Below are 12,876 nucleotides of genomic sequence, written 5' to 3'. Positions count from 1 at the left end.
TAAGTATGATAAAGTACTTCGTGTGAAAGCGGCTATTGTCCCTCCTTGAATCAATACAAAGTATTTACAATACAAAAAACATTTCAAACCAAATGTTGAACATAATGTCACGGCTTGAGAGCAGAGTACATGGGACCCAAATGCAAAAGGCTGTTTCTTCAAATCTAAATTCTTTATTGGCAGAACGGGCCAGGCAAACAAGGCAAAACCATAACCTCTCTCAGAACAAGCAACATCCAACACCACTTTTCAAAATACTGTAAAACGGGGAAAAAAATACGGATCATAACACAATAAATACAAAGGAGATCAAAGAGGAGAGAAAAGTGATATTGTGCTATTTGATCAGTTCCAGTTATTCTATTGGTCTTGGGAGGGGCTGGCCAACATTAAAAGTTCATGACCACGAACTGTATCTCAAACAATACTGTTTTGCGTTCCTCATTTTTAATGGAATTGGACCTGGAATGTCTTTGAAAAGTCCTTGAATTTGATGTAGAAGATAAGAACCCTGATCATGCTCTTCCTGATCCTCCCCTCAGGTCCTCTGCGCAGCGCCTCCGCAGACATTCACTGTCCCCACTGGAGAGTGAGAGCTCTGGGGGACGTAGGGGGCTGGGGGGCCCACGGGGGCTCCAAGGAGGCCCGGGTCACTCTGAGGCACACAGTCCAGGGACTCACCAGCCCCGCCTTACAGGTGAGGGTCGCACACACACTCTACACCCCCCTGCTGCTCTTCACTGGTGCTGACCCCCTCTCTCTGACAGGTGGAGGCCTGGGGGAGGCTCACTGAGTCCCAGCTGAGGTGCTCCATCGCCCTGAACCCAGAGCTCAGCTCCTCTCTGGCCCTCATCATGCAGGGACACCATCGGCCCCACAGGTACTGGAAACACTCACATATGTACATGTAATACATGCACACACTCATACTTAGGCTTATCTCATACCCTCTCATACTCAAGGTTATCAATTGTTTCTTCAGCAAAGGACCCCTTATATACCGGGAACACCTCCTATCCCTTGGAATCATTTGACTTAGCCTCATCTTTTACTCTTATATACAGTCGTTTTAATTGTGTGAAAGAATAACAATAATCAGACTCAGAAGCAGAATGGGAAACAGTCAATTGAGATGTTACTATAAACCAATAAACATGTTTCTTAAAGTTATAGTAACACTATCTATAATACATATATATTGGTTATGGTTTGACTCATTATTTGTTATTTTTGCTGATGTAAGGGTAATGTAATAAAACCATATTTTAAACTATTTGTAGCATCTCAACACAGATACACAAAACAATGCATAACTTTAATGATCTGTATCTATCTGTACCTGTATTTAACGATGTACCACTATACCATATATAAAAGAAAAATCAAGAAAAAAGGTTTTATCTGAAGACCCTTTTTATTTGTAATTGTCACCTGTGTTTTCTTACACTAAAACTTTTACCAAGACCTTTTCCAACATACATCGATGCAACCATGCAGGAAATAAAGTGTTTGAAGCTTTGATTTCCCTGGGACCCAGTTCTGAAGCTATCCATGAACTGTTTTGGATTGAAAATGTAAATGACAGCTGTTCTTTTGTCCAGCAAGGACCTGATGGTGAAGGTGGTGCAGAATATTCCCAGGATGTTGGTGTACCTGCCTCCTCAGCTCAACATCCGCTCTCAGGTGGGGGCTTATTACATTCTATTCAAATGAGAATGAAGCAATGCAACATGTGTACTGGAATATCCCCTTTTATGCTGTTGCTGTGTCACTTTTGTCCATGCACTTGTTGTAGTAATTAGACTTTATTGCCCTCTCTCCTCCCTGCAGCTGAACCAGTCCCAGTCGGGTGTAGCAGGGCTGGTGGAGGTGTCGTCAGGCCGGAGGAGGCTGTGGGCGGTGGGGGAGCTGACAGCCATAGAGATTGGATACAGACAGGCTGTGGAGCTCAAACACTCGTACCCTCAGGTACTGCTGAGCAGGATGCTAGATATGATATGGGACCCTACACTCAATGACATCATCAGTTGTAAAGGGAAATGAACAGGCATTCCAATGGTGTGGGACATGATTTAAATCAGTGGTTGCCTTACCCTAGGGGTACTTGAGGGGATTGCAGGGGGTACGTAGAGAGAATAGAGATTGCAATATATTTCCACACAAAAAAAACATTTTAAAATCAATTCTCATAAGCCTGGTGTCCTGCCCCAGAACTATCACAGCTTATTAAAGACAAGCAAGCTCAAGTGTCTCATAAAGCTCTAGTCTTCACAAAAGATGTTGTGAGTCTTAATATGATTTTGTTATTTCACTCACAATAAGTGTAGATGTCAGGTTTAATGCATTTGTATTAGGGTGAGTTATACAAGTGATTTAATGTAAGGAACAGTTGGGTTAAATTTGATGACAAAGGGTTTAGCACCAGAAAAATGTTAGGCAAATCATCACAGATGAGGGAGGGGGTTCTTATAGAATGGAGACCAGCTCAAAGGGGACACCAGACAAAAAAAGGTTGGGAACCACTCATTTAGATCAGGGGTTCCCAACCTTTTTTCCCAAGAGCCCCCCCAAATGACTCCTGTTGGAAGTTGCGCTCCCCCCACACACACACACAGGGGCGGGGGCGCAACAGCGGTAATTAAAGTTTAAAAGTCTCAAAAATGCTACAACTACTGTCACAAACTGGATGAATGTGAAGTATTTTGTTAAAGGAGGATGAAAGCGTAATTGAGGAGCACTATTGGAGTGACTTATTGGTCACTTATGGTTATTGGACTCAGGATTAATTCATTTGGATTCCCGCTGTATGAAGAAAATAAAGGACGGCGCAAGTGGAAACAATTCACAAAGGGATTAAACTGTTTAAAACACATGCTCAAAGTAAGCCGGATTTTGCCGATGTGTTTATGTGGATTCAAAAGTCGTAAATAATCTACAAAATGGAGGAGACCGATCTGATCGGAGCAACTGTGACAAATAATCTGAAACCGGCATGGACAATGACTATGTTTTAAAAATGCGCTTATCCAGAAAAGCCTGGTTTGGACACTTTACGGGCAGAAGAAACATTTCTATTAAAGAAAGAATTATACATTTCTGTCTTTTTATGACTATAATAGCTACTAACTTGAATTTTTATTCAAATTAATTAATCAATTATTTTTTATATTTTATTGTAATGTAGAGACAAGGCTTTTAGTGACAATCATGTATTGCGTTACAATTATATGTCTATATATGATATTTGGCCTCAAATCATCTGAGGCCTGGCGCCCCCCCCTGCGATCTTTGGCGCGCCCCCCAGGTTGGGAACCACTGATTTAGATGATGACATGATCACAAATAGTCAAGATATGATACATAAATTACCAAACTTTTTTTTTGTTGTATTCACATTTATTAAGGGGCAACCTTGCAATGTATATATTCCTATGTTCTAAAAACATACGTCATCATTACGCAGCGTCCACATGGCGGCGTGCGTTGAAGCTTGCCGGCGGGCGTGTCTGAAGCTCGACCAACAACCAATCACATGAATCTCCCGCCCCGGACACACAAGCACGCAGTTTGATTGGCTAGAGCTTGTACTGGCATATGATTTGATTGGCTGACGCTTCCATCGAAGCTTCAAAAGTTGAACATTGCTCAACTTTTGAAGCGAGCAACGCGAGCAAAGCGAAGCGACGCTCCCACAATGCAGTTCGGCAAAGTGTGACGTCACCCCATTCAAAGTGAATGGGCAGAAGCGTTGAAGCTTCAACGCACGCCGCCGTGTGGACGGGCCGTTAACAAAGCTCTTCTCGGTCTAAAAAGTAGCTTAAAAACAAATGTGTGATGTCATCAAGAATACAATGTGAAACTGCTCCACAGACAATGAATTGTAAAAAAGGTAAACAATAAAAAAAGGCTTGTTTGGTATAAAAAAAATAACTTGGATGGATGACATCACAAGATTGAGATTTTCTTCTCTGGTTTCTGGCTTTAGGAGGGTATAGCTCGTTTTCATGAACAATCCTAAGCAAGAGAAAAAACAAAATTGGGAGGGGAGTTCCCCAGACGTGACTTAATATTGCACTGTAATCCAGGCATGACCACACACAATGGTCAGATCTTAAAAAGTCTTACACCGGAACATTTTACCAACACAATTACACACACAGTGTTTCAGTGCTGTCCTCTGCTCTGCAGCTGAGGCCCCTCCCCAGGACGGTGGCAGTGAGGACGGTGTACGAGGCGAGGAGCTGGAGCCACCAGGTCCAGCATCGAGCGGTGTGGGGCAGCCAGGAGTTGGTCCTGTCTGGGCTCTACTCTGCCCCCCCAGCACTGCAGCAGGGGAACCACACCCTGAAGGGTAACTGTTGCAGAGCGTTTCCACCTGCACACACGATCATTCACCAAGCTTTCTTATACCCACCTCTAATCCACATCCACAGTTATCATGAAGATTCTGACTCTCACCAATGTTTTCTATTCAAGGATTAGTTCAAAGTAAAAACTATTTCAACATATACTCATTAGCACACTTGCACACATTTGAGTGCTGGCATGTTTGTTCAAAAACATGAATTCTACAGTTGTATAAAACTGGATTTTATTAACAATAATATAATTATTTATAACGTCTTTTTGATTATGACCTTCATTCTTTTAAATGATTATCTTCTTTTTAATTTTAAGATTTAAAGACTTTGCAACAATGCAACATACTTGTTTTGTTACTAACAGAAAAGAAAACAACATTAAAATAGTACGATAAAATAGTGCAATAGAAAAAGTAAGTTCAAGGAAATAGACAAATACATACAAATACAAAAATGAAATACTGTAAAGCATTATGGTATTTTTTAAATAAATAAACGGAACAATATTTGTTCTATTATTTTATATCCACTTCTGCCGCTGCCAAATATGAAGGCATGAACTGCCAAGGTACTTCAGAACTTTTGAAGTTTTTGTGTATAAAGTTGATATGGGCATTCTTGACCTTCACATTTTTGAGAACAATGGGATTCATCTTTATGAGACCATAGGTACCAATAACTGTGGTTATAGAACACGTGCTGTTATTATGTTGGGGAAAGAGGCCAAATGTTTTTCCATTTCAATCAAATCTAACAAGAGGGCTGAATCATAGCCAACATGTGATAAATGTAGCAGCTGTTGGTCTTTCATTATGCTCCCCATCTCTCTCTTGTTCTCTGCTTCAGTTCAGGTCAGCTGTGTTCCCCGGGGGTCCCGTGTGGAGGTGACCCTGGAGCGGTCCCCCCAGGGCGGGCAGGACAGTGTGGGGGTGGGCTGGGTCAGGCACGGCCTCCTGGAGCAGGTCAGACTGTGACTGTGATAATGACAATGTGAAGAATTCATTATATCGTTTTCTTCCTACCTTTTTTAAGTCACAAATGGTCATATTCCACAGTGATTTTATTTGACATAGAACACGTCAGGACTGTGACAATACGGCACAAATCAGAACATTTAAATCAAATACAAATGAAAGCATAGGTACAGTTCACAATGCATATAAAAGAGGTTAGACGAAAATAAGACATTGTTAAGATCTAAGAGGTTTATAACAATCATATTTTTAATAATATGAATCGGCCTTATCCTTTTGGAGCTGGAGAAGTCATTTTCTCCATTTGATTGAAAAATAAATCAGGCATTTATTTGATAATGTATGAGGTTTTGGTAACGCTTTCTATGACTGTAAGGCATCATATAAATACTTAGACTGCTTATAGCATTGTATGATTACATTTAAAAGCAATCATATATTGATGTTACTTTATGAGCATAATCATAACACATTTTTATAATTAATAAAGGTCAAGTATAATAACACTTCATAATCATTCACAATGACATTTTATGATAGATAAAAGTGTATAGCTATAAGCAGATAATAGCACATGTCATACTGCGTTATAGGCCCAGGCGTGATAGAAGCCTCACTAACGTCTTGGCTCCGCTGCAGGTCCGGGCTGAGAGCTGGTGGAGGCGCTCGGAGGAGAGCAGTGAGAGCAGGGTGGAGCTGCAGCAGCCCTTCTCCTCCACCCTCAGCAGCCTGTCCCTGCACAGCCTGACACACATCGCACTGACGGAGCAGCGCACCAGCCACCAGGTACACTGACACCTTTCATCTTATACTACACTACTCAAATATTTTCTCACGTCTCCATGCTTCTGTCATTTGAATTGAAACATTTCAGGTTCTCATAAAAACATTTAAATGTATCTTTTGGATCTGATCGCTCAAATGGACAAGGTCACTGATTTTAGGTTATTGTATTAAAACCACTGGTATAGTAAAGTTGTACGCATGTATTACCTACTTAATAAAAAAGAAAAGTAGAAAAAAAGTTAGCCTATCATCCATCCTTACTATGGCATTTGCCACTTGATTGACGTACAGGTAAGCCAGTCTGAGATCTCATATTTTCTAACACGCAGTTCACCACGCATGTGCGGTCAACTGCGCCAGCTGCAAAGGCGAGCTGATTACCTAGTTAGCCTTCCAATTTATACAATTCTACTAAAGAAAGGGTATAAGGGGGGCCTCACCTCCTCATCTGAAGCACAAATGCAGCACAATAAGTCTAAGCGCGCCACAGTTTCTCTGCCGCTTCAAGGTTCCGGTGCTCGCAGTCCACTAGCCCCCCCCCCCCCCCCCCCCCCCCGCTCGCAACACACAGGGCCTCACCACATGACTTTGGGCAGCTAGATCACTTTGACTTGGTCATTTTAAAAGTAGCTCCCAAGCTGAAAAAGTGTGGGCACCACTGACTCCAGGTGGAACTAAAGTCTGATTTAAGAGTTGATTATTATTTCACATCATTAATCCAGATCTGTAAAGTACCTAAAGATATTAAATAAATGTAGGGGAGTAAAAGTACACCATTTACCTCTCAACTGTAGGGGAGTAGAAGTACAAAGTAGCATAAAATGGAAAGTACTAGTACCTCAAAATTGTACTTAAGTACAGTACTTGAGTAAATGTACTTCGTCACTTCCCACCTCTGATGTTAAAACATACTGTATATCTCACAAAACAGGCTGTAACACCTGTTTTGCAATAACAATAATGTGTTTGCATCTTTTTTTAAATATGCAAGTCTATTTTTTTACTTTCCTATTATTATAATTATAATTATTATTATTATAATAATGATAATAATAATTATTATTCATTCATCTTATTGTGCTTGCAGACCCATCTGTCATGGAACAACACGGTGCCCGTCAACATCTCCATCAGCCTGAACAAGCAGTGGCAGAAGAACTCCAGCAGGGGGCAGGCCTGCGCTCTGTTCTCCACACAACAGGTTGGAAGACCCTCCTCATAGGATGCTACACACGTGTAGGAGAAGTCTTTCTTTATTGTGTTACTTGATCTGTGTGTGTGTGTGTGTGTGTGTGTGTGTGTGTGTGTGTGTGTGTGTGTGTGTGTGTGTGTGTGTGTGTGTGTGTGTGTGTGTGTGTGTGTGTGTGTGTGTGTGTGTGTGTGTGTGTGTGTGTGTGTGTGTGTGTGTGTGTGTGTGTGTGTGGTCTAGATGGCGGTGTCGTCTGTCAAAGGTTGTGTGTCAGTGGGTCAGGAGGGAAACTCGTATTCCCAGAATGCAGAGCTCAGATGGGACAACAGGAGCGTCAAACAAGGCTTGAAGTACCAGGTAAACTCTGCAAGCTCGGACCACACAGGAACATGGGCCCCTCTGAAAGTCAAGTAAATGGGCCCCTCATCTAGATTTTCTTTACTCATACAGTAGACTGTCTTTCTCCTAAAATTTGTCGAATATCCTTCCCAGCTCCCAGCTCCCTCTTTTTCTTTTCATTTCTTTTCAAGACATCCTGATTTATGGGCAGACATAGCAAAGGAAATCACTCCGTAATGCTTCAGATCAGTACGTTTCTTAGGTCATGAGGCCGAATCCCCTAGGGTTTTTCTTCTTCTTGCAACTGAAAAATCTATCATTCTTTAAAGAATTTTTATTAAATGGGCCCAATTATGCTTTTTGGGTTTCCCCTTTCCTGTAGTGTGTTTTATAGGTTTTTGTGCATATAAGTGGTCTGCAAAGGCTAAAATCCCAAAGTCTCGATTGGACTCCTTTGTTTACTTCTGGAACATAATCACATGATCACATCACTATGTAACACTGGCGTTACAATGTATTACCTTTTCAATTCACACACAACACCTAACGACACATCTCTAAGTGTTTGACCAATGACAACAGAGCCGGCCAGCTAACCAATCAGAGCAGACTGGGCTCTGGTTTCAGACAGAGGGTGAAAAGAGGTGCTGCAGCACAGGCAGTATGAGAAAAATAAAGACCTTTTTGAACATTAAAGCATGGAGACATGTCCCAGTAGAGGCAGAAAATACAGATATGAACCCGTCCTGAGTATTATGAGGGGCCGTACAGGCCGTAATTCATGCTGGTCCTCTCACGCACATACATTCTCCTTTTACATACATCACTCTTACACCCATACATTCTCCTTTTACATACATACATTTTCACTCTCACACACATATTTATACATTTTTCACTCACACATATATACATTTTGCTCTCATATTCATATATTTTAATGCTCATATGTATACATTTTGCTCTCATTCATTCAATGTTTACATTTAAAAAAGTAAACGGAAGAGCGTCTGAGAGGCGTTTTTGCTTTTTGCTTTTTACCTTACTAAATGGTCTAATGGTCATTGGAGCGTTCGAAACTCGCAGAAGTGATTTCAAAACAAAAGCACTCGTTTGCTTGGAACGGTGATAATATTATAAACAAGGGGAATTTAGCGATCACAACGAAAACAGCCAAGACACACATTTTGAGCCCAGAAAACTAATGTTATTAAGAGCTGTAAATATAATAAGCCTATGTCTAAAATGGACAACATTGTTAGGAGATTTAAACTATACAGCGATTCTGCACTGCGGTCACTCAGCCGTCTCTCGAGTTTGTTTTTTCAAATCAGCTGCTCTTCATTTTTTCCCCTGCTATATTTGACGAGTGATACAAATATTTTTTACCACAAGTTCTTAATAAAACTGACACTTTTGGACTCGGTACTAGTTTGACTGCTACTAACAATACACTGAAGTACTTTTACTGTGTATTCTTTGAGAAATACTCTGTCCAAGTCCCCTCCTGAGAACAAAATCTTCTGCTAAGTTTGATGAGGGAATTCTTTTTTGTTGCCATTAGTTCTTCGTGAGATTGATCCTGTTGGACTCAGTACTACTGAAACTACCCTCACAAGTACTATGAAGTACTTACTGTGTACTTACTTTATAAACTCTGAATCTTGTGGTGCTTGAAGAAATACAGACTGGTTAAGCCGGCCAGGTTATAGGCCTATGCCTTTTTTTGAGCCCTTTTTTGTAATATTTATTCAAATGTCACTAGTTATTTCAACAAACCACTATCTGAGGATAACAAGCAACCATAAAACACCCTTTATCTAGAGAGCCATTGAAGCCCATGAAGAATTTATCCTTCCACAAATCTTTTCATCTGCTGTATTAATAAAGTTGCCACGTGTTTTCAAATTCAAGTTAAGGCACTATCTGTGCAGAACATTACAAATATTCTTCATTTGCAGTATTTTATTTTAAAAGTGTTCAGAAAGACTGCATCAATGATATGCTATATATTTATATATCTATATAATATCAATATTGTTATGAACTTCAACCAAAGTCAATTTAAATAGCGGGCAAAAATGGGTTAATTGCCATGGATGTGGTGTTTGACATAGTTTACGTTCAATTTCAACTATTTTAGGCAGAACAACGAATATTGACCCTTTTTTATTAATTTACTATAATTTAGAAAGGTTTTTGTGAGACATCATTTCAAAAGTAAACTTTTTTTTCCTTTAGTATTTAAATTTGAAATGTTTGCACACAACATTATTAATGTATACATTTTTATCAATTTAAAAAAAATTATGAATCCATTAATTTTATTGTATTTCCTTGAGGCTGGGGAAGATATCCAGCAGTTCAACATGCAAATGTTCTATTACAAGTAAGTATATAAGTATAACATGGACAAGTAAATAAAATAAGTTTAGTAGGAGGATGTGAATTTATTTTCTCTCACCTTGTAATTACACAATCAAACACTCTATAATTTAGCTCTGGCCTTCACTCACAAAAAAACATTTTGTTGAATTGGACACATTTTTCGAAGCTCTATTGACTGACATGCAATGACTGGTACTGATGGAAGAATCTGAGAGGAATGAACTAGCGGCTGAGAAATAATCATATTTTAAACGACGGCAGCTTAATAAGAGGCCAACAAGGGTGACAAGGTGTGTCACTTTGCTGAAGGATAGTTGTGACCAGCTATCCAGGCCAGTCTCTAAAGACTTTCCATGGTGTAAAATGCTGCTGCTGGAGTACTGACTGGAAGTATTGCTGATATCATGTCTACCATCCTCTTAACATACTCTGTCCAACAATATCAGTCTCATGAAGAAAGGAGTTTTAACGCTTGTTCAAAATAGCAGAGAAACATGCATTCTTGTACTCAGGAGGGGACATTGACAGAGGATTACTCAAAAAGTACACAGTAAAAGTATTTCATAGTATTTGTGGGAGTAGTTTCACTAGTACTGAGTCCAACAGTGTCAATCTCACGAAGAACTAATGGCAGAAAAAAATCATTTTTTTCCCTCATCAAACTTAGCAGAAGTGGACATTGACAGAGGATTTCAACAACAACAAAAAACACACTAGAAGTAGGCTACTTCATTGTATTGTGGTAGTAGGTGTAAGACTACTGAGTCCAGCAGTATCAATATCATTAAGAACTAATGGTAAAATTGTCTTTTTATCACTCATCAAAGACAGCAGAACACATGCATTATGTACTCAGGAACTTGCGGTAACAAATATTTGTAAAAAAAAAATGAAGAGCAGCTGATTTGAAAAAACAAACTTGAGAGACGGCTGAGTGACCGCAGTGCAGAATCGCTGTATAGTTTAAATCTCCTAACAATGTTTTCCATTTTAGACATAGGCTTATTATATTTACAGCTCTTAATAACATTAGTTTTCTGGGCTCAATGTGTGTCTTGGCCGTTTTCGTTGTGATCGCTAAATTCCCCTTGTTTATAATATTATCACCGTTCCAAGCAAACGAGTGCTTTTGTTTTGAAATCACTTCCGCGAGTTTCGCGCCCCTCGCTCCAATGACCATTAGACCATTTAGTAAGGTAAAAAGCAAAAAGCAAAAACGCCTCGCAGACACTCTTCCGTTTACTTGTTTAATAAAGAAAAACAAATGGTCCGAAGATACACGGATTCATCTCCCTCCATCATGTTGATTTGAATCAGAAGTTCTGAACATGAGCCCGCCCCGCTCGACCTTCTGAGCCAATCAGAGCGCGATGATGACCTGCCTTCCGTTTCAACTATACTCCTTCCGTTTCTACTATACTTTCTCTCACACATACATACATTCTTCTCTTGCATACATATATTGTCTTCAGACATGCATACATTCTTCTCTTGCATACATATATTGTCTTCAGACATGCATACATTCTTCTCTTGCATACATATATTGTCTTCAGACATGCATATATTATTTATAATATTAAATGTAAACATTGAATGAATGTGCATGAGAGCAAAATGTATAAATATGAGCGTTAAAATATATGAATATGAGAGCAAAATGTATATATGTGTGAGTGAAAAATGTATAAATATGTGAGTGACAATATATGAATGTGTGCATTGAAATATGATAATATGAGAGCAAAATGTATGAATGTGGGAGTGTAAATATATACGTGTGTGAGAGTGAAAATGTATGTATGTTAAAGGAGAATGTACAGTATGTGCGTGAGAGGACCAGTATGAATTACGGCCTGTACGGCCCCTCATAGAGTATAGTATGTCCTCTTTAAGAAACAGGCAACATTTACTAAAGTAGCAATACATACAATGTTACCTATGCCTAAAAATATAGTGGTGCAGTGAAGTATTTATACAGGCTTACTCGTAAGTTAGCATTGCAAGGGCTCCCTCGACTAAATATAACCTTCATATTAACACCACTTTTATCATTTTTAAAGCGTAAAGGCAATCCCCAGAAGTATAACACGGTCGCATGGCTGCTCGTTACCTCTGCTAAGCTAAAGGCGCTAATGTTGGACGTAGCGAAGTTCAGTAGTCTCATTTCACTTGTTAGCAACCGCCGTATTTAAGACGCCTAAAAGCTTGGGACAATCACGAGTGAGGTAATTACTTACGTATTTTATGTCTTAGAACAAAATTTGAAGGTCTCATCTCGAAAATCAGCTTGTTCTGGTTGTGTTTCAGGCATCTAGAAACACGTTCAAATTTACTTTGAGACGGGGAAACTGGAATTTTGTCAAATGCTAACTCATTTCCAGGTTTTAGGACTCCTTCCTGCAACACTCTACCAGGATAAACATGATGATTGCTATTATCTATCCCCCCCCCTCTCAGCGGTGGGGCCCCAGAGAGCTTTCCCCCTTTTACCCGCTGAAAGCTTTAAATCCCCCTGACTTATTCCCTCATGTTTGGCTGATGTTTCTGTCTTTGTAATTCTAGAGGGGTCCACGGGGAATGCACAGCCTTCAGGTGAATGTGGGCCTCGATAAAGTGTCCCCTATGCCCTGTCATTCACACACACTCCTGACAAAGATTCAGACCAACCTGAGGAACCGCCTGGAGCACTCAGTGCTGCTGGGCCTCTGCCCCCCCCAGCCTGTGAGTCAACACATCTGCATCCTATTCTTCTCACTGCTTTCCTTCACGATGATTTGGTGTTTTTCTCCCACATCTGAATACATGTGCAGATTGTAGCTGCTGTTATATCTCTCAC

General features: G+C 40.0%; 1 protein-coding gene across 3 annotated transcripts in view; it reads left to right on the top strand.

Annotated features, from left to right (window-relative positions):
• Window positions 1-12,876, top strand: part of LOC117489030 — a 51,054-nt gene that overhangs the window by 17,669 nt on the left and 20,509 nt on the right. For all 3 annotated transcript variants that reach the window (XM_034138262.1, XM_034138263.1, XM_034138261.1), the window contains exons 22-31: window positions 543-697; window positions 768-880; window positions 1,602-1,683; window positions 1,831-1,968; window positions 4,189-4,351; window positions 5,208-5,323; window positions 5,975-6,121; window positions 7,209-7,322; window positions 7,551-7,667; window positions 12,603-12,761. In XM_034138262.1, the coding sequence (XP_033994153.1) occupies window positions 543-697; window positions 768-880; window positions 1,602-1,683; window positions 1,831-1,968; window positions 4,189-4,351; window positions 5,208-5,323; window positions 5,975-6,121; window positions 7,209-7,322; window positions 7,551-7,667; window positions 12,603-12,761 (1,304 nt within the window). The remainder of the gene's footprint in view (window positions 1-542; window positions 698-767; window positions 881-1,601; window positions 1,684-1,830; window positions 1,969-4,188; window positions 4,352-5,207; window positions 5,324-5,974; window positions 6,122-7,208; window positions 7,323-7,550; window positions 7,668-12,602; window positions 12,762-12,876) is intronic.

This window comes from Trematomus bernacchii, unplaced genomic scaffold, assembly GCF_902827165.1.
Source record: "Trematomus bernacchii unplaced genomic scaffold, fTreBer1.1, whole genome shotgun sequence".
Lineage (NCBI taxonomy): Eukaryota > Metazoa > Chordata > Actinopteri > Perciformes > Nototheniidae > Trematomus > Trematomus bernacchii.
Note: the sequence above shows the minus strand (reverse complement) of the source record. Positions and strands in the feature narration are given on the sequence as shown.